This window comes from Bos taurus, chromosome 23 (assembly GCF_002263795.3).
Source record: "Bos taurus isolate L1 Dominette 01449 registration number 42190680 breed Hereford chromosome 23, ARS-UCD2.0, whole genome shotgun sequence".
NCBI classification, from domain to species: Eukaryota; Metazoa; Chordata; class Mammalia; order Artiodactyla; family Bovidae; genus Bos; species Bos taurus.
This window is the reverse complement of record NC_037350.1, coordinates 27,299,050-27,318,230: the sequence shown is the minus strand read 5'-3', so window position 1 is coordinate 27,318,230 and position 19,181 is coordinate 27,299,050. Positions and strand designations below refer to the sequence as shown.

The following is a 19,181-nucleotide window of genomic DNA, read 5'->3' as shown; positions in this document are numbered from 1 at the left end:
GGAGCCTAAGGAGGCTGGTGGTCCTGCTCGGTTCACACCTCACAGACATGCCTGGAGTCTCTGGGGTCAGCTGTAGGGACCAGGACCACCACCAGCATGGCTCACAGAAGCCCTTCTCTGCCCAGGAGGATGCACTAGTCCTCAGGGAGCCCAGGGGAGGCACACAGAGCACCATAGCTCAGCCTCGAGGAGGGGGGCCTCCCACACCCCACCCCCCCATCACCTGAGGGGTGGTCTCCCCACTAGGTCCCATCCTGGGGCTTCCACTGTGCACTCACTGGTCACCCCGATGACAGAGACGGGGCCCACACGCTGGTGGTCATGGAAGCCATACAGGTTCATCTTGTACTTGTGGTCTGGCTCTAGGCCCGAGATGGTGACCCCGTCCTCGTCCCCGGGCACCCTCACCGCCTTGGGCTGCCCGTCTCCATTCTTATACTGGACCAGGAAGTGGTCGAATTGGCCCTCGGGGATGGTCCAGGAGAGGCTCAGAGAGTCGGGGGTGGCATCTGTCACGGTCACCTCCCCCAGGCGGGGCTTGGTGGGAGGCTCGGGGACCGCGGTGGACGGGGTTTGGGTGGTCATGGCATCATAGTCTGGAGCTGCACAGAGACATTCAGGACAGGTGAGGTCTCCTCAGTCCTCAGTTCAGCATATAAAGGGGTGTATTACAAAAATAAAATAATAAGGTACAGGACATGTCTGTCCACAGGAGTTCTAACTCCTCTTTCTCTTAACTCTTTCTTTCTGGTCCCTTTAATGTCGGCCTTCCTGGCACCTTAGCCTCATCCGCCCCGCTCTCACCCCTACCTACCAGCTCCCTTCCTCACACGCAGGCCCACATGGCTGCTGTGCTCTGGGCCTCCCTCCACTGTGGTCTCACGGCATCTTAACTCCTTTTGGCTCATGTCTTGGCCCCCAAGCAGCTCAGAAGCCCCATCCCCCTTCTCTAATCAGAAACCTGGAGTCTTCTTGGATCCGTTCCTGTTGCCATCTGCTGTCTTCCCAGGTGGTGCTAGTGGTAAAGAACCCGCCTGCCAATGCAGGAGACTAAGAGATGTGGGTTCAACCCCTGGGTCAGGAAGATCCCCTGGAGGAGGCATGGCAACCCACTTCAGTATTCCTGCCTGGAAAGTCCCAGGGACAGAGGAGCCTGGCTGGCTCAGACACGACTGAAGCGACTTAGCACACACGCACCAGTTTCTCTCTCTGGCATCCCTCCTGCATCTTCTTACTCCCCACACCTGTCTGGGACGCCCTTACCTGTCACCTGGGTTACCACCTCCCTATGCCTCTCTGCCCCCCGCCTCCACCTGTTCTTCACAGGGAGCCAGAATGAGTCTTTAAAAGTACATCTGAGGGTCTCAGTCTTGGCCTAAAACTGTGCAGCAGTCCTCTCTATTCTGGGAGAGAAATTCCTGGCTTCCTGAGCAGTCCCAACCTCTCTACCCCATCTCAAGACTCTCTCTCCCACTCCAAGAGTTTCGTATAAAATCCTCTCTTGTGCCATGATGTTCCTAGTACTGACTGAGACCCTTCATCCTGTCTGTAAGTGTCACCAAGATAACGCCTGCCGGTCGTCAAGTCTCAGCTGTCCCGTGGGAACCTGTGGACACCCGTGGGCAGGCAGGCTGGTGTTGGCCTCACTGCCCAGTTTTGGCCCGGCTAGGGCTTCCCATCACCTACACATCCCCCTTTTCTGGTCCACAGCCTGTCTGTGAGCCCCGTAGGATAAGAACTGGTTTCTCTGCCACGTTCAAGGTTTATCTCAGTGAACTTCCTCAGTGCTTGGCTCAGGCCACCCACATCTTTCTTGAACCACTGGTGTCACAAGTCTGTTAACACCCAAACTGTGCGGCTAGGGGGCGTTTCAGTCAAGACACTAAATTGTGAGCACGCTCCTGCCTTCCTCCATAGCCTCCAGTCAACTACATAGAGGCCGAGCTTGCCTGAGCTCCTGTGAGGACTCAGGCATGCAAGCACGATTCTGTCTGATAGAATCTAAGGAAGCGTCCAATTGCTTTGTGAGGAGCTTTAGCAGAGTGTGGTCCCTGGACCAGCAGCATCAGCATCAGGAAGGACTTTAGAAATCCAGTATGTCCAGCCCCAGCCCAAACCTGCCAAATCTGAATCTGCCTTTTAACAAGAAGCCTTGACCATCTGATGTTCTGGAAAAGACATGCTGCTGAGAATATTTATGTTTTCATTAAGATGGGAATAAAGGGAAATTTAAGATGGGAATAAAGGGAAACTCTTCCAGGACCTGTCCTTCCCATCCTGCACCCCACCCTCCCCACCTCACTCATCACTCACGCCCTACCCTCACTCACCGGTCACGCCTACGGTGGACACGGGGCCCACGCGCTGCCCCCCGTGCAGGCCGTACAGGTTCATCTTGTACTTGTGTCTGGGCTCCAGGCCCCCAATGGTCACCTCAGTCTCCTCGCCCCCAACACGCACCACCTGGGGCCCGTCCCTGCCCTTGTACTGGATGGTGAAGGAGTCGAAGTGGCCCTGGGGGACGGTCCAGGAGAGGCTCAGCGAATCCGGGGAGGATCCCGTCACTGTCAGGTCCCCCAGGAGGGGCTCCTCGGGGGGCTCTGGGGCCTCTGTGCTGGGCTCCGTGGGGCTGGGGGTCTCTTCCACAACCTCCTGAGGGTCTGAGAAAAGAGATTGGGGGCAGAGGCTTAGATGGCAACTGGCTTTGATGTCTGCTGATATCAACAGAGACAACCAGCGAAAGATCCAGCAAAACACTCCTCAAGCTGCAGGCCTGGAGGCTCACGCAGCCTCTGGGTGCAGCATTCGGTGACTCCACGCAGGGCAGACCGAGACATGCCCGACCCCCTGACATACTGGCTGGCAGGCACCGTGAACCTTCAGAAGGCAATTCGGACATGCATGTCGGGAGCCAAAGTACTGCTCATTTCCTTTGAACCAATAATCTCATTTCTGGGCAGCTATCCTAAGAAAATTATTAAAAAGCAGGAAAAGTTGTATCACGGGAGTTCATTTTGGGATTATTCATGACAGCAAGATGTGTCAGGACTCCAAAGGAACCACAGAAGAAGATTAATTTTGTTATGGCACTTTCACCATGAAGCATCAAATGGCCATTAAAATGATGATTAATGACGGTTATGTAGCCACAGGATAAAAGCTCTCAGTGTAACTTAGGTACAAAAAAAGTTAAGAGCCAAGAATTACATGAACACTCTGCAACCTGAAAACATGCAGGCATGGAAAACACAGAAAGAGTGGGTGTTACACACATTGTTATGAACGGCGGTTCTTGGGTCAGAAAGTGGTCCGATGAGAGATTTGTTTCCCCTACTTTCCAAACTTTCCATCATGTTGCTATATGCTTTTCTGAGAAAAATACGGACTTAAAAAGAAACTGGATTATTAAAATTAGTAGTCCGGTGGTGGATGTGGAGTAGGGACATGGGTCCCTCTGTGCTTTTTGCATATGCTTGTGATTTGCATGATAGGGGGCCCTCTGTCCGAAGTGTCTTCGGAGGGAAGAGTGAACCTCACAGAGACAGCTGACTCACCCCACAAAAGATTGACTCTCAGGAGCTGGGTTCTCCCATGTGCAGAGGAACCCTGGTGACATATTGTCACTGGGCATAAGATTCCAGCTGACAGTGACTTAGAAAAGCCACCCTGACTACAAGTGGGGAATTTAATTCCCCTTGGGGATTTTTTTTCTTCATTTCTTAGAGACTAGAAATTGTAACTTTTTCATAATCATCAATGAAATAAATTGCAAGAATGATGAGCAGAAAAGATGGAAGGAATACAAAAGAGGAGACGATGTACTGAAAAAAAATTTCCTGATTATAAAAGAAAAAATGCTTGTCACTTAAGAAAATGTAAATGACACAGAACAGAACAAAATGGGAAAAAAAGCACAATGGGAAAAATAAAAGCAAAATGGGAAAAATATTGTATTGTGTCCCACAAGTCATGCATCCCATGGGATGTTTCCTTCCAGTTGTCTTACTATGCAAGTTATTTTCAAGTGGTTTTGATTAGCCTCCTTACAAACATTGTAAACTCTTATTTCATTGTAAAGTATAAAGTAATTGTCTTATGTTTAAGCATTTCAATGATGCCGTAATAGGTCATTTTACAGATTGTTGTCTAATTACTTAATCATCTCAGTGTGGTTGGATGTTGGGTTGTTTCTTTCATTCTTTTTTTTTTTTTCTTGTTGTAACAAAGAATGCTGTGATTTGTGATTAAGATGGAAAGAAAAGAAAATTCTAGTCAAGTCAAGCTTGGTCTGAGCCTGACACATTTCACCCTTCGAGGCAGCCAGTGACTGACCATCAGAGGAGGTCACGCTACTGTGGACAATGAGGCTGTGGATTGACAAAGGGCAGACCACTACACATGGGTCATGGCCCAGGGCCATGGAGGAAGGGCATAAGAGGGGTTCAAGGTCTGGTGAAATAACAGAACAGTCAAACAGGTCACCCATGAGGAAAAGCTATTTCCACCCCGGAGACCCCTGAGCCCTGCCGTCACTCACCGGTCACGCCCACAGTGGACACGGGGCCCACGCGCTGCCCGCTGTGCAGGCCGTACAGGTTCATCTTGTACTTGCGTCCAGGCTCCAGGCCCCCAATGGTCACTTCAGTCTCCTCACCCCCGACACGCACCACCTGGGGCCCATCCCTGCCCTTGTGCTGGATAGTAAAGGAATCAAAGTGGCCCTGGGGGACAGTCCAGGAGAGGCTCAGCGAGTCTGGGGAGGATCCTGTCACCGTCAGCTCCCCAAGGAGGGGCTCCTCGGGGGGCTCCGGGGCCTCTGTGCTGGGTTCTGTGGGGCTGGGGGTCTCCTCCATCTCTGTGGGGCCGGGAGTCTCCTCCACCTCTGTGGGGCTGGGGGTCTGCTCCATCTCTGTGGGGCCAGGGGTCTCTTCTTCTGCAGCTGAGAAGAAGGGACACACAGAGGGTGAGGCAGGGTCCCCAGGAGACGTTCCTGGGTCTCCTCCCAAGCCTTGGCTTCAACTCCAGGCCCTGAAGTCAGTTCAGAGAAGCCCATCCTTGGGGCTGGGTGGTCCTGCTTGGTCCACACCTCACAGACATGCCTGGAGTCTCTGGGGTCAGCTGTGGGGACCAGGACCACCACCAGCATGGCTCACAGAGGCCCTTCTCTGCCCAGGAGGACACACAAAGGTCACCATGGCTCAGCCTCGAGGAGAGGGGCCTCCCACACTCCACTCCCCCTTCCCCTAGTGGGTGATCTCCCCACTAGGTCCCATCCTGGGGCTACCACCGTCCACTCACTGGTCACCCCGATGACAGAGATGGGGCCCACACGCTGCCGGTCGTGGAAGCCATACAGGTTCATCTTGTACTTGTGGTCTGGCTCCAGGCCTGAGATGGTGACCTCGTCCTCGTCCCCAGGGACCCTCACCGCCTTGGGTTGCCCGTCCCCGTTCTTATACTGGATCAGGAAGTGGTCGAACTGGCCTTCAGGGACGGTCCAGGAGAGGCTCAGGGAGTCGGGGGTGGCGTCTGTCACCGCCAGCTCCCCCAGGCGGGGCTTGATGGGAGGCTCAGGAGCTGCAGTGGGCAGGTCTGTTGGGGCTGGAGTCATTTCTTGGTCTTTTTCTGAGACTGGATCGGGAGACAAAGAGAATGGTGACATGCTTCCTGAGCTCCCTCCTAACAGGATGGATTCTGGGATTTCTCCAAGACACACCTGGGTCCTGAAGCTGGGACTCCAGTGCCCCAGGGTTAAGACTTCATTTCCCTAGTTTAAATGTTCAGCTTCCAGGGGCAGGGCACACACTGTGGAGATGTCAAGATGGTAGGGTGGGACGCCGCTGACCTCAGCATGTGCAGCATGGAAGCTGCAGGAGCTGCTGAGCGAATTCACTTAGTGGGTCAGGACTCATGCTTTGTAACAGCACCACGTCTAACAGACACGTCGCGTCAGGAGGTGCCTGTGCTCAGGTTCTTAAGTATTTTCCTTTAATATCTCCTCTGGTTTAGAAGGCTTTTCTGAGCATTTGAGAATCTAATTTAGATTCCACAGTGGACAGCAGAGATGAGACCACAGGAAATCAGATCATCTTTGCAGTTGGGTTGCTTGGGGACCTCGTATTAATTCTCTTGCCAGTTTATGGCAGGGACGACACATCATACCCACAGATTTCTTTTGTCTTTCCTGTTCTGCATAGAGTTTTATTCCGGCTTAATAGCTGAATTATAAAATCATCGTGTTTCAGATCTCCATTGTGTTTGGGAACCAAGTTTTAAGCATGTCGCAGGTAATAGCTATAAAGGAACTTAACACAAGCAACCAACAGACAAGATAAGGAGTAATTAATGAAGAGAAAATATCTTGTTTAGCTGCACATATGACTAATATTAGGGCTTCCCTCATAGTTCAGTCAGTAAAGAATCTGCCTGCAATGCAGGAGAACTGGGTTCGATTCCTAGATCAGGAATCTTCCTCTGGAGAAGGAAATGGCAACCCACTCCAGTATTCTCACCTGGAGAATCCCACGGACAGAGGAGCCTGATGGGCTCCAGTCCATGGGATCCCAAGAGTCGGACACAATTGATCGACTAAGCCACCATGACTAATGTTAACTACTGAAGTAACAGTATCCATGATAGCAGGGTTCCGTGTTGACATACAGTCCATGGGTATTGGTATCAAATACAATTTTACCCAGTGAAATCAATAATAATTATGAGAATTCACCCAAGGGTTTTTAGTAACTAATTTTCTTCTTCTAAAGGAGGAGCCGTAGTTACCAAACACTGTGGGTGAGGCAAGCCATACCCATCCTGCCAGACAGGTAGGGTATTCTTTCTGCAAGGATGCCGAAAGGGAGGCACAGAGGCTGAGTGACTCTCTCGAGGTCACACAGCTCTAAGGGGCTGAGAACAGGGCCAGCCCCAGGTCTGCCTGAGTTACTATTTCCTTGGCATCTTCCCTCTTCAAGGACTCAAAAAGTGTAAAGGGTGAGACAGCTAAAGTGACAGTAAGGCTTGGAGTGAAGACAGGCACAGAACCACTCCCAGGCGCTTGGGAGGCTCAAGCTCAAGAACAGTGGGAGAAAAACACGAGTACTGGCAATTAAAGGGGAACTGAGCCCAGCTCGGGGCCAGTGTCCTACTGCACACTCACCAGTTAAACCGACAGTGGAGACGGGGCCCACGCGCTGGCGGTCGTGGAAGCCGTACAGGTTCATCTTGTACTTGTGGTCTGGCTCCAGGCCCGAGATGGTGACCCCGTCTTCGTCCCCGGGTACCCTTACCGCCTTGGGCTGCCCGTCCCCATTCTTGTATTGGACTAGGAAGTGGTCGAACTGGCCCTCGGGGACGGTCCAGGAGAGGCTCAGGGAGTCGGGGGTGGCGTCTGTCACAGTCAGCTCCCCCAGCTGTGGCTTCAAAGGAGGGCTAGCAGGGGGCTCCTCTTCCCGGGCTGGGGAGAGAGGCAAACAGAACCGTTCCTGCTGCTGGAAGGAACTGCTGAGGCCCTGCTCTCCTGGGTTCAGGCCAGAAGGTGGGCCAGCTCTGTGGGCCTCCCTTCAGATCCAGCTGTACCTGTGGCCCTCACAATCTCTTTGTGGCCTCCTTATGGTCCATCCAGTGTGCCAAATGGCCTCTTGCCTCGATGCCTGAATGTTCTTTCCCCAGATGTCTGCATGGCTCATGTTCACACCTCCTTTAAGTCTTCATTCAAATGTCAACTTCTCTCTAGGGCCTTTCCTGCCCACCCTATTTAAAATCCCAGTTCTCCCAATTGCAGCCTATCTTTCTTAATTGGATCTGATTCCAGCAAAAAATTGCAAAAGAACAATTAGGACACCATCAGGAAGGTGAGTGCTTAGTCGCTTAGTCATGTACAACTCTTCGTGACCCCATGGACTGTAATGTAGCCTGCCGGGCTCCTCTGTCCATGTGGATTCTCCAGGCAACAATACTGGAGTAGGTTGCCATGCCCTCCTCCAGGGGATCTTCCTAACCCAGGGATCGAACCTAGATCTTCGGCATTGCAGGCGGATTCTTTACCGTCTGAGCCACCAGGGAATCAGGAAACTAGTAATACCTGAATATCTAGTTTTTAAAGGCACAATCACTGTGTCATGGTTACTTTTAAGTGGTCTTTTTGAAAAGAGCAGTACACTTAAATATGTAATGATGAAGTAAAGAGAGTATAGAATACGTTTTAAAATATTACAGCAGTGTATCCATACAATGGAATATTATTTGACTATAAAGGAATGAAGTACTGCTACATGCTACAACACAGATCAACCACAAAAATGTGCTAAAATGTGGTAAAAGTCAGACATGAAAGAGCAGGTATTGTATGATTCCAGTTATATGATGTGTCCGGAAAAGGCAAATCTACAGAGACAGTAGATTTGTGGGGATCGGAAATGGGCCCTGACAAAATGGGTCTGGACACCAGATTTCATCTCAGTGTGCTGGAAAAGTTCTAAAATTATTAATATATAGTGATGATGGTTGTACAACTCTGTAAATACACTAAAATTGATAAGCTGTATGCTTAAAACAGGTGAATTCTATGGTATGTAAAGTATACCTCAATAAAGCTGTTAATAAAGAAAACATTCTAGGACTTCCTAGTGGTTAAGAATTTGCCTGCCACATTGAAACAGGTATAATATCATATATGAAATGAATTGCCAGTCCAGGTTCGATGCATGATACAGGATGCTCAAGGCTGGTGCACTGGGATGACCCAGAGGGATGTTATGGGGAGGAAGGTGGGAGGGGGGTTCAGGATGGGGAACACATGTACACCTGTGGCGGATTCATGTTGATGTATGGCAAAACCAATACAATATTGTAAAGTAATTAGCCTCCCATTAAAATAAATAAATTTATATTAAAAAAAAAAAAAGAATCTGCCTGCCAACAGAGGGGACATGAGTTCAATCCCTGCACTGGGAAGATCCCACATGCCGCAGAGCAACTATCTTCTTGAGCCACAATTATTGCGCCTGCGCTCTAGAGCCCTCCAGTCGTAACTACTGAACCCCACAGTACCTAGAGCCTGAGCTCTGCAACAAGAGAAGCCACTGCAACGAGAAGCCCCTGTATTGCAACAAAGAGTAGCTCCTGCTCGCCACAACTAGACAAAACCTGTGTGTAGCAATGAAGACCCACCACTGCCAAAAATAAAATACATTCAAAAAAAATAAGAAAGATGATTTTCTAGTTGAGGAGGGTGGGAAGTGATGGGGTCTGGATGAGCTAGACTGCTCAAGAGGTGCTTTTTGGTTGAAGCAGGGTGATTGACACATAGGAATTCATTATGCTATTCTTTCCCTTTGGGTATGTCTGAAATTTTATATAATAAATACTTGTTGAGATTTACTATTTCATGGCATTTGTCCCAACACCCCAAAAGAGTTCTTTTCAGAGTTTCCATGCAAAGCAGAGAGCCACAGACAGGTCATGTGTGACTGGCTTGGAGGCCTCAGTCCCCAACAGCCTCTCAAGGGCGAGCACTTCCCTGGGACTCCCTCTTCCTGCTCCTAGATCACTCCTGAAGTGCTGAATGGATAATGAATGAACTAGAGATTTGGGGGTTTTAGGGTCTTCAGTGGAAGACACTAGAGAGGCTCTACTATGAGACCTTTCCTGAGACCTCATCCTAAGCCCCACCCTCACTCACCGGTCATGGCTACAGTGGACACAGGGCCCACGCGCCGCCCCCCGTGCAGGCCGTACAGGTTCATCTTGTACTTGTGTCCAGGCTCCAGGCCCTCAACGGTCACCTCGGTCTCCTCACCCCCAACACGCACCACCTGAGGCCCGTCCCTGCCCTTGTACTGGACGGTGAAGGAGTCAAAGTGGCCCTGGGGGACGGTCCAGGAGAGGCTCAGCGAGTCTGGGGAGGATCCTGTCACCATCAGCTCCCCCAGGATGGGCTCCTCAGGGGGCTCCGGGGCCTCTGTGCTGGGTTCTGTGGGGCTGGGGGTCTCCTCCACCTCTGTGGGGCTGGGGGTCTCTTCCTCTGCAGCTGAGAAGGAGGGATACACAGAGGGTGAGGCAGGGTCCCCGGGAGATGTCCTTGGGTCTCCTCCCGAGCCATGGTCCCCAACTGGGGACCCTGAGGTCAGTTCAGAGGAGCCTAAGGAGGCTGGTGGTCCTGCTCCGTCCACACCTCACAGACATGCCTGGAGTCTCTGGGGTCAGCTGTAGGGGCCAGGACTGCCACCAGCATGGCTCACAGAGGCCCTTCTCTGCCCAGGAGGACGCACTAGTCCTCAGGGAGCCCAGGAGAGGCACAAAGAGCACCATGGCTCAGCCTCGAGGAGAGGGGCCTCCCACACCCAACTCGCCCATCACCTGAGAAGGTGATCCTCCCACTGGGTCCCACCCTGAGGCTTCCACTGTCCACTCACTGGTCACCCCGATGACAGAGACGGGGCCCACACGCTGGCGGTCGTGGAAGCCGTACAGGTTCATCTTGTACTTGTGGTCTGGCTCCAGGCCTGAGATGGTGACCCCTTTGTCATGCCCCGGCACCCTCACCACCTTAGGCTGCCCGTCCCCGTTCTTGTACTGGACAGTGAAGGAGTCAAAGTGGCCCTGGGGGACGGTCCAGGAGAGGCTCAGCGAGTCTGGGGAGGATCCCGTCACTGTCAGCTCCTCCAGGAAGGGCTCCTCAGGGGGCTCCGGGACCTCTGTGTTGGGTTCTGTGGGACTGGGGGTCTCCTCCATCTCTGTGGGGCTGGGGGTCTCCTCCATCTCTGTGGGGCTGGGGGTCTCTTCCTCTGCAGCTGAGAAGGGACACACAGAGGGTGAGGCAGGGTCCCCAGGAGATGTCCTTGGGTCTCCTCCCAAGCCTTGGCTTCAACTCCAGGCCCTGAAGTCAGTTCAGAGAAGCCCATCTTTGGGGCTGGGTGGTCCTGCTTGGTCCACACCTCACAGACATGCCTGGAGTCTCTGGAGTCAGCTGTGGGGACCAGGACCGCCACCAGCATGGCTCACAGAGGCCCTTCTCAGCCCAGGAGGACACACAAAAGTCACCATGGCTCAGCCTCGAGGAGGGGGGCCTCCCACACTCCACTCCCCCTTCCCCTAGGGGGTGATCTCCCCACTAGGTCCCATCCTGGGGCTTCCACCATCCACTCACTGGTCACCCCGATGACAGAGACAGGGCCCATGCGCTGGCGGTCGTGGAAGCCATACAGGTTCATCTTGTACTTGTGGTCTGGCTCCAGGCCCGAGATGGTGACCTCGTCCTCGTCCCCAGGGACCCTCACCACCTTGGGTTGCCCGTCCCCATTCTTGTACTGGATCAGGAAGTGGTCGAACTGGCCCTCGGGGACGGTCCAGGAGAGGCTCAGGGAGTCGGGGGTGGTGTCTGTCACCGCCAGCTCCCCCAGGCGTGGCTTGATGTGAGGCTCAGGGACCGCGGTGGATGGGGTTTGGGTGGTAGAGAGAGATTCTGAAGGTTCATCATCCTCCTCTCTTGGGGCTGAACACAGACACGGAGAGAACAGAGCCTGAGAGAAGGGCACAGAGGCCACGGGGCCTCGGCCTCCTCTGGGCCCTCACGGCCCCCTTGGAAGGAAGCTGAGTGGGCAGAGCTCTTTTGCTCACCTGTCATGGCCTCGATGTGGGCAGGACCAACACGTTGCCCATCGTGGAAACCGTACAGGCTCACCAGGTATCTGTGGTCAGATTCCAGGTCAGAGATGGTGATGTCATGCTGGTCGCCCCCTACATTAACTTCTTGGAGTTGCCCATTCTCGTCTGTGTATTGGACCTCGAAGGAGTCAAATTCTCCCTCAGTTGCCGTCCAGGAGAGACGCAGGCTGTGTGGGGCGGCCTCCTCCAGAGTCACCTCCCCCAGAAGGGGCTCAGATGCTGGAGGACTAAAGGTTGCGGGCTCTGCTTTGATTTCTTCCCTGGGGGCTGGTTCTGAGAGACAGGTAGAGAGGGGTGAGTGGTCTGTCGCTGCACCAAGACTCCAAGAGGATGGATGGAGGGAAGGAGGTAAGGACAAGAGATCAGTAATAAAAAGGACCAACTACTGATACCCAGGGATGAACTTCAAAAGCATCATGCTAAGTGCAGGAAAAACACACAAAAAACTATGTACTGTATGAGTCTGTTAAACAAAACACTTAAAAAGGCAAAACTATAATGATAGAAAGCAATTAGGGGTTGCCAGAAGCTGGGATCAGGGAAACTGACAGCCAAGGAGCATGGGGAAACCTCTAGAGTCAATGTTTTCTATCTTTGTTGTGGTAATGGTCATGACATAGACCAATGGTCATGACCATTCACCCAAACTCACTCAATTATGCTCTTAAAATGGGTGAATTTTATTGTACGTAAATTATGCTTCTATGAAGCTGACCTCTTCCCCCAAAAGAAGGGGTACAGGAAGCTCAGAAATCCTGACTCCATCAGACCAGGAGAGCCAGGTGGGAAGGAGGGACAGCGAATTCCCCCGGCTGCACTCACCGGTCACGGCGATGGCAGAGATGGGACCCACTCGCTTGTCCCTGGACAGCCCGTAGAGCAGCAGCTTGTACCTGCGGGCAGGGTCCAGGCCCGAGACACTGACCTCCCTGCGGCTGCCCTCCACGGGCACCACCTGTGGTTGCCCGTCTCTGTCCCTGTACTGGATCACAAAGGAGTCAAAGTGGCCCTCAGGGACCGTCCACGAGAGGCCCACGGAGTCTGATGTCACACCGGTCACCTGCAGCTCCTCCCCCAGACGTGGTTTTGAGGGACGCTTTGTTCCAGCCTCATCCACAGCTCTGCGGGTCTCTGAGATGGAAACACAGAGAGTAAATGGTTGTTTCTGGAAGGCTGGGTGACCCTGAAAGGAAGGACTGAGAGGTCTAAAGACGGGACTGAGCTGTGGCTGCGTCCTGCAGGGCTGGGTCTTCGGGCTTGTGCAAGGAGATGGGTCGGATTCCAGCCAGACAACCAGAGCCAAACAGCAACCATGTTGACAGCCACCACAAGTGACCACAGTGACTCTCCCCAGGGGGCCCTCCAGATCAGACGCCCCCCGCAGGGGCTGCCCTCACCTGTGGTGCCCTCGGTGGTGAGGGGGCCATGGCGCCTCTTGCCCAGGAGGCCGTAGACTAGGAATCTGTACTTGCGGCCGGAGTCCAGAGGGCTAATGGTGACCGAGCGCTCATGGCCCTCCACGGACACCACGCGGGGCCCATCCCTGTCCTTGAACTGGACCACAAAGGAGTCGAAGTGGCCTTCAGGGACCGTCCAGGAGAGGCGCAGTGAGTCTGGGGTGGCGTCTGTCACCCACAGCTCCCCAAGGCGGGGTGGGGCTCCTGGGCTGGCGTCACCTCGGCCAACTGACAGAAAGGAAAGTTTCTTGTGTTTATTTTTTTTTCCAAAATGACTCCTTGACTGCCTCCCTCTGGAGCTGGAAAAATCTAGAACTGCCCAAATCATCAGTGCTTCCCCCAGATATTTCCATCACCATCACATGCCCGCCAGCATCCTCATCAGGCCATGCCTCTGTCCATTAACCAGCGCAGGGAGCAGCCTTCCGTCCTGGGAGAGGTGATCCCCTGGTTTCCTATTTATCTTATTCCACTTGTTATCCAGACTCTAGCCACCGGATAGAGACCATTTCCTTGGCAGGGTGCAGCTTATCACAGGCTTCATCTGCTTATTTCCTTTGACCAAGGAATCCACTGTTTGTGATTTGACTGTTCTTTGGGAAAATCCAAGGGTCCTGGGGACATCAGAGGGGGTACAGGTCCCTGGGGGCAGACAGCTGGTGGGGAGGTAGGATATTATGATGATGGTGACCCTCCTAGGACCTGGTGGAGGAGTGGGGACTGCTTTTGTGTGAGGAGGGGTACAAGGAGAAGAAGGATGCTCAGACAGGAGAAGGATCTGGTGTCTGCCCAAGAAGCCATCCCGGGGCCTGAGAAGGAGCTGGCCTTCTGCCTTCCTGGACAGCGAGGACGCTGACGGCATTGTTATTGTGAGAGTTCTCTGGCAACTGGGAACCCCCAGGGGCAGGGGAGGGCCTGGATCAAAATCCAGGAAAGGGGCATAGCTGGGCTGGGCCCGACTGGGCTGGACTGGGCAGCCAGTCTTGGGCTCTTCTGGTGTTTCTGAGCTCCAGGAAGAGGGCAGGGGAGGAAAGCGGTTCCTCTGGAGAGGCAGATAAGGGACCCAGAGTGCCTGGGCCAGTAGGGCGGGAAACCAGGGTGAGGGTCAGTGGAAAGCTCTCTCTCGGGAGGTGATGGCTACACAAGGCTGAGACTTGGATGTGGAACAGCTCTGGCCTCCCGCCCTTGCTTCCCAGTCCTGCTGTGTCTCGCACTTCCACCTTCCAGGAAGGGTCCTGGAGGAGCCTTCCCCATTGAACAGAAGTAGGAATTACGAGAAGAGGTGAAAGTCAGCAGGGGGAACTGATCCAGGAACCCAGTCCATATTCTTGGTTCCCATCTGACTGGGAAGGGAAAAGGCAGCAGGGCTTTTCAAATAAAAAGGAAGAGGTGAATGAAAGGGAGACAGGTGGAAAGGAGAGGTGTTCAGGCAGCGGGAAGAAGGACGGTGGGGCTGGGACCTCAGCTTCGTGGGGGTCCCGCTCACCTGTCTTTGCCTCCACAGAGACTGTGCTGCGGCGTTTCCCATCTTGGATCCCAAAGAGCAGGAACTTGTATTTCCTACTGGGCTCCAGGCCGGGTATGGTGACCTCGCGCTGGTCAGTGGCCACAGGCACCACCTGGGGCTGCCCGTCCCTGTCCTTGTACTGGACCAAGAAGGAGTCAAATTCGCCCTCGGCGACGGTCCAGGAGAGGCCCACGGAGTCCGGGGTCACATCCATCACCGTCAGCTCCCCCAGGCGTGGCTCCACGGGGGGCTCTGTGACGGGGTCTGGGGGGACGGGAGCTAGGATCCAGGGAGACAGAGAACATGGCTGAGAACTCCGGCGTCAGAACTCCCCCTTCTCAGGGCTCCTGGGCTCCGAGGGCCTCCAGGGGGTGTTGAACTGAGACAGGGAGCAGTTACATCTCTATTTTCACTGGCCTCTAGCATTTGCTTCAGTGATGCATATAGGAAACCAACACGGTGGTACCAGCAGTGCTCGTAACTGTCACCAACAGGAATCACGGATGCTGTCACATCAGCTTAGAATTACTGCAGAAACTTCAAAACACTCTTTACACTCATCACTGCTTCTAAATAAAACAGGCCACAAGTTTCTTGCTGTTTAATGAACTAATAGTGACGTTCCTATATTACTAAATCATAAATTCAAATTTTAAAATACCTTTGATATTTGGATATCAATAGAATAGGTATGGTATGGTAAAATCCTATGCATTTTACTTTATAGATTTTAAGACATTGCTCTGAAAGGGGTTCACTGGTTTCATAGACACCACAGCACAGAAATGGTGGTGGCCTGTCCCCAGAAGGCATGAGGAGAGGGACACGCCAGGAACGGGAGACGCCGGGAGCGGAGAGCAAGGGCCATCTCCCTGAGGAAGGAAGACTCTGGGTTGGCCAGAAAGGAACACAGCTCAGGCCAGGGGGGCCGAGGGCCTCTGAGAAAAGATTCGAGGGATGTGTGTTGTTTAACCCCAGTGAAAAAGGGCAGCAGGGGGAGGTGGTAGCCAGTCCAAGTCACAGCGGGGTTGTGAAGAGAGGGGAGGAAACAGCTGTGGATGATCAGAGAGATAGTATCTGGCTGGACCTGGTTGGAGGGGAGGAAGACAACCCTGCCTGGGGGAGGAGGCGGAGCAGAGATAGAGACTGGAAGACAGGGAAGGTTCCAGCTTACAAGAGGATCCCTGGGGTCAGGGAACAGAACACATGCCTGTGACTGGGGAGGATCTGAGTGAGAGGCTGGGGAGGTGGGGTGGCCCCGGGTGACCAGGGATGGGGACTGCCTTGACCTGCCCTCACTCACCGGTCAGGGCCACCACGGAGAGGGGGCCCACGCGCTGCCCACCATGTAGCCCATACACGTTCATCCTGTATTTGCGCTCAGGCTCCAGCCCGGAGACAGTGGCCTCTCGCTGGTCTGCGGCCACAGGGACCACGTGGGACTGCCCGTCCCTGTCCTTGTACTGGACCATGAAAGAGTCAAACTGGCCCTCAGAGACTGTCCACTCGAGGCCCACGGAGTTGGGGGTCACATCTGTTACTGTCAGTTCCCCGAGGCGTGGTTCCTTGGGGGGCTCGGTGGCTGGAGGAGTCTCTTCTGCTTGTGGAGCTGAGACAGAAATGGGGGAGGCTGTCAGGAAAAGCTCTTCTTCTCCTTGGTAGTAATTATCTGCGTTGTTGTGGTGGTGCCCATGGGGTGGTTCTGATGTAAGACTACACTGATTGGCAACATCTGTCTGGCCGACAAGCCTTCAGTAAGTGCCTGCCAGAATCTGGGGCTGTGCTTGGTGGGGAGGGGTGTCAGTCACCACCGAGACCCTGGGAAAGTGGCTGAAGGTCCATCTGCCCATCTCTGGCTCCAAGTCCTCCAGCCAGACCTCCCAGCTGAACCCCAGACTTGGGTGTGCTCAGCATCTTCCTTGGGTGCCTAACTGATCCCAAATTCCAGTCCAAAGCTGAATTCAGGGGCTTTGCCCCACAACTCCTGTTCCTTCCACAGCCTTCCCACCTCATCAAAACCACCGCTTCACTGTCAGAGTCATCCCTGAGTCCTCTCCCCCACCCCACGGCTGGTCTTCGAGTAAGTCCTGTCGGCACCACCTTCAGAAGCTGACTCCCCTAACTCCTAAAGTCCACCACCCCCTCTAAGTTGGAAAAGGAAATGGCAACCTCCTCCAGTATTCTTGCCTGGAGAATTTCATGGACAGAGGAACCTGGCAGGATACAGTCCATGGAGTTGCAGAGTCGGACAGAACTGAGCGACTACCACTCACCTCCTCTAAGCACACGGCTCTTACTGGATTGTAGCACAGTCTCCTAAATCCCCCCTCCCCCTCCCCTCTTCACCGTGTTCCCCACTGTTAGCACATTAGTCAGAGCCTGTTCCCGCCATGGCTTCCATCTCACTCAGAGCAAAAAGCCAAGTCCTTACAATGACCTCCCTCCGAGGCCCCACATGTCTACCTCTCACACCACCCTCCTCATTCCAAAACAGTCTTCACTGGTCCTCAGACATTCCATCTGCCCGGAAGCTCTTCCCCAGAGGCCTACGTGGCTTGTCCTCTCCTTCCGGCAGGTCCTTCGTCAGCGAGTCCCTTTCTAGCCCGCTTCCCACCCACTCACCATCTCGCCTACTGGGCTTTGCTTTTCTCCCCAGCTCTTGTCACTGTCTCACACACAGTCCTACAGACATCCTCTGATAGAATGTGAGCTCCTGGGAGGAGCCTTGCCTTGTTCACTATTGTGTCCCCAGCACCAGCACCCAGTGGGTGCTCCACAAATGTCTGTTAAATTAATGAGTGGTATGCACATCTGGGAGAGGCTGAGCTCAGGACCTGCTGGTCCCCATTGCCCAAGAGTGAGCTGAGTCTGGGAGGCACTGCTTATTAGGACCAGCCTGGAAAGTGGTCCCAAGAGGCAAGTAGCAGAGGGGTGGCTAGGTGGGTGGGTTCCCAAGATCCTGTTTCTCAGGTTCCTGTCAGAGGATAAGATTAGGCTGTGTATCATAAAACCTGCTTTCAAAATGGGCTGGTGTGCTTCCCTGGTGTCTCAGTGGTAAAGAATCCACTTGCCAGTGCTGGAGACTCAGGTCCAACCCCTGATCCAGGAGGATCCTGCATGCCACAGAGCAACTAGGCCTATGCACCACAAGTATGGAGGCTGTGTCTAGAGCCCGGGAGACACAACCACTGAGCCCTCAAGCCACAGCTCCTGAAGCCGGCATGCCTAGAGCCTATGCTTCTCAACAAGAGAAGCCACTGCAATAGGCAGCCCGCGCACAGCAACTAGAGAGCAGCCCTCACTCACCACAACCATAGAAAAGCCTGTGAAGCAGTGAAGACCCAGAACAGTTAAAAATAAGTGAAAGTGAAGTCGCTCAGTCGTGTCCGACTCATTGCGAACCCCTTGGACTGCAGCCCACCAGGCTCCTCCGTCCATGGGATTCTCCAGGCAAGAATACTGGAGTGGGTTGCCATTTCCTTCTCCAGGGGATCTTTCCGCCCCAGGGATAGAACCCAGGTCTCCCACATTGCAGGCAGATGCTTTAACCTCTGAGACACTGACTTAAAAGGGGGAGGGGGGGCTGGCATGGGAATCCCCTGGTGGTTCTTGGTTAGGGCTTGATGCTTCCACTGTAGGGGGCATGGGTTCAATCCCTGGTCCTAAAATCCTACAAGCCATGCAGCTTGACCAAAAAAAAATTTTTTTTTAAATTAAAGTAAAAAGTAAAAATGGGCTCGTGATGAGGTCTCAGGAGGACAGAAGTAAGTCTAAGTGGGAAGGGCAAGGATGGAGGCAGCTGAAGGCGGGAGGGAGTAACCACCATGTACTGAGCTTCTTCCAGGTCCAGGAGCCAGGCCAGGCGTTGTGTGTGTTCCATTTAATTTGCCTTTCAACCCTGTTGTTCCTGTAGCTTCCATTTCCTGCTTGCTTTCACCCTCTCTGCACTTCTTTCCACGAGAGAGAAACTGTCCTCACCATCAAGCCTTATCGTTGGTGCTTTGGCTCAGCTGGGGAAGGTGGAATGATAACTACCCATGAGTACTGCAGTCCTCATGCTGCATTTGGTAAAATCCTTTCCCAATTTAGCAATGTTTCTAAAGCTGCATGTTAATTCTTCTCCTAGCAACGGCTCAGCACGTGCTGTGTGCCAGGCATAGTCCCTCGGTCAGCTCAGCGGGCTCCAGCTGCCCATCGCCTTCCTGCTTGGATAATGAGCTCCATCGCACAGCTTAGAATTGAGAAGCCAAGAATGGAATGCAGTTTCTTCAATTCCAAGACTCAATTGTCCTCTACTGCCTCAGTCAGCGCCTGACATAGTCCATCCTTACCTGGGAACCGGGCTTCCCAAGTGGAGCTAGTGGTAAAGAACCCGCCTGCCAATGCAGGTGACATAAGAGACCCAGGTTTGATCCCTGGGTGTAGAAGATCCCCTGGAGGAGGGCATGGCAACCCACTCTAATATTCTTGTCTGGAGAATCCCATGGACAGAGGAGCCTGGTGGGCTATAGTCCATAGGGTTGCAAAGAGTCAGACACAACTGAAGCAACTTA

The 19,181-nt window shown here is 53.4% G+C and overlaps 1 protein-coding gene across 1 annotated transcript in view; it reads right to left on the bottom strand.

The window, feature by feature from the left end:
* The window catches only part of TNXB (tenascin XB), a 56,304-nt gene that overhangs the window by 8,795 nt on the left and 28,328 nt on the right, over positions 1–19,181 (bottom strand). Inside the window, exons 13-25 of the mRNA NM_174703.3 lie at positions 15,932–16,237; positions 14,608–14,907; positions 13,062–13,349; positions 12,487–12,795; positions 11,617–11,937; positions 11,147–11,491; positions 10,413–10,790; positions 9,680–10,027; positions 7,157–7,453; positions 5,299–5,631; positions 4,538–4,939; positions 2,331–2,660; positions 279–602 (exon numbers count right to left, since the gene is read on the bottom strand). Of these exons, the coding sequence (NP_777128.2) occupies positions 279–602; positions 2,331–2,660; positions 4,538–4,939; positions 5,299–5,631; positions 7,157–7,453; positions 9,680–10,027; positions 10,413–10,790; positions 11,147–11,491; positions 11,617–11,937; positions 12,487–12,795; positions 13,062–13,349; positions 14,608–14,907; positions 15,932–16,237 (4,281 nt within the window). The remainder of the gene's footprint in view (positions 1–278; positions 603–2,330; positions 2,661–4,537; positions 4,940–5,298; positions 5,632–7,156; positions 7,454–9,679; positions 10,028–10,412; positions 10,791–11,146; positions 11,492–11,616; positions 11,938–12,486; positions 12,796–13,061; positions 13,350–14,607; positions 14,908–15,931; positions 16,238–19,181) is intronic.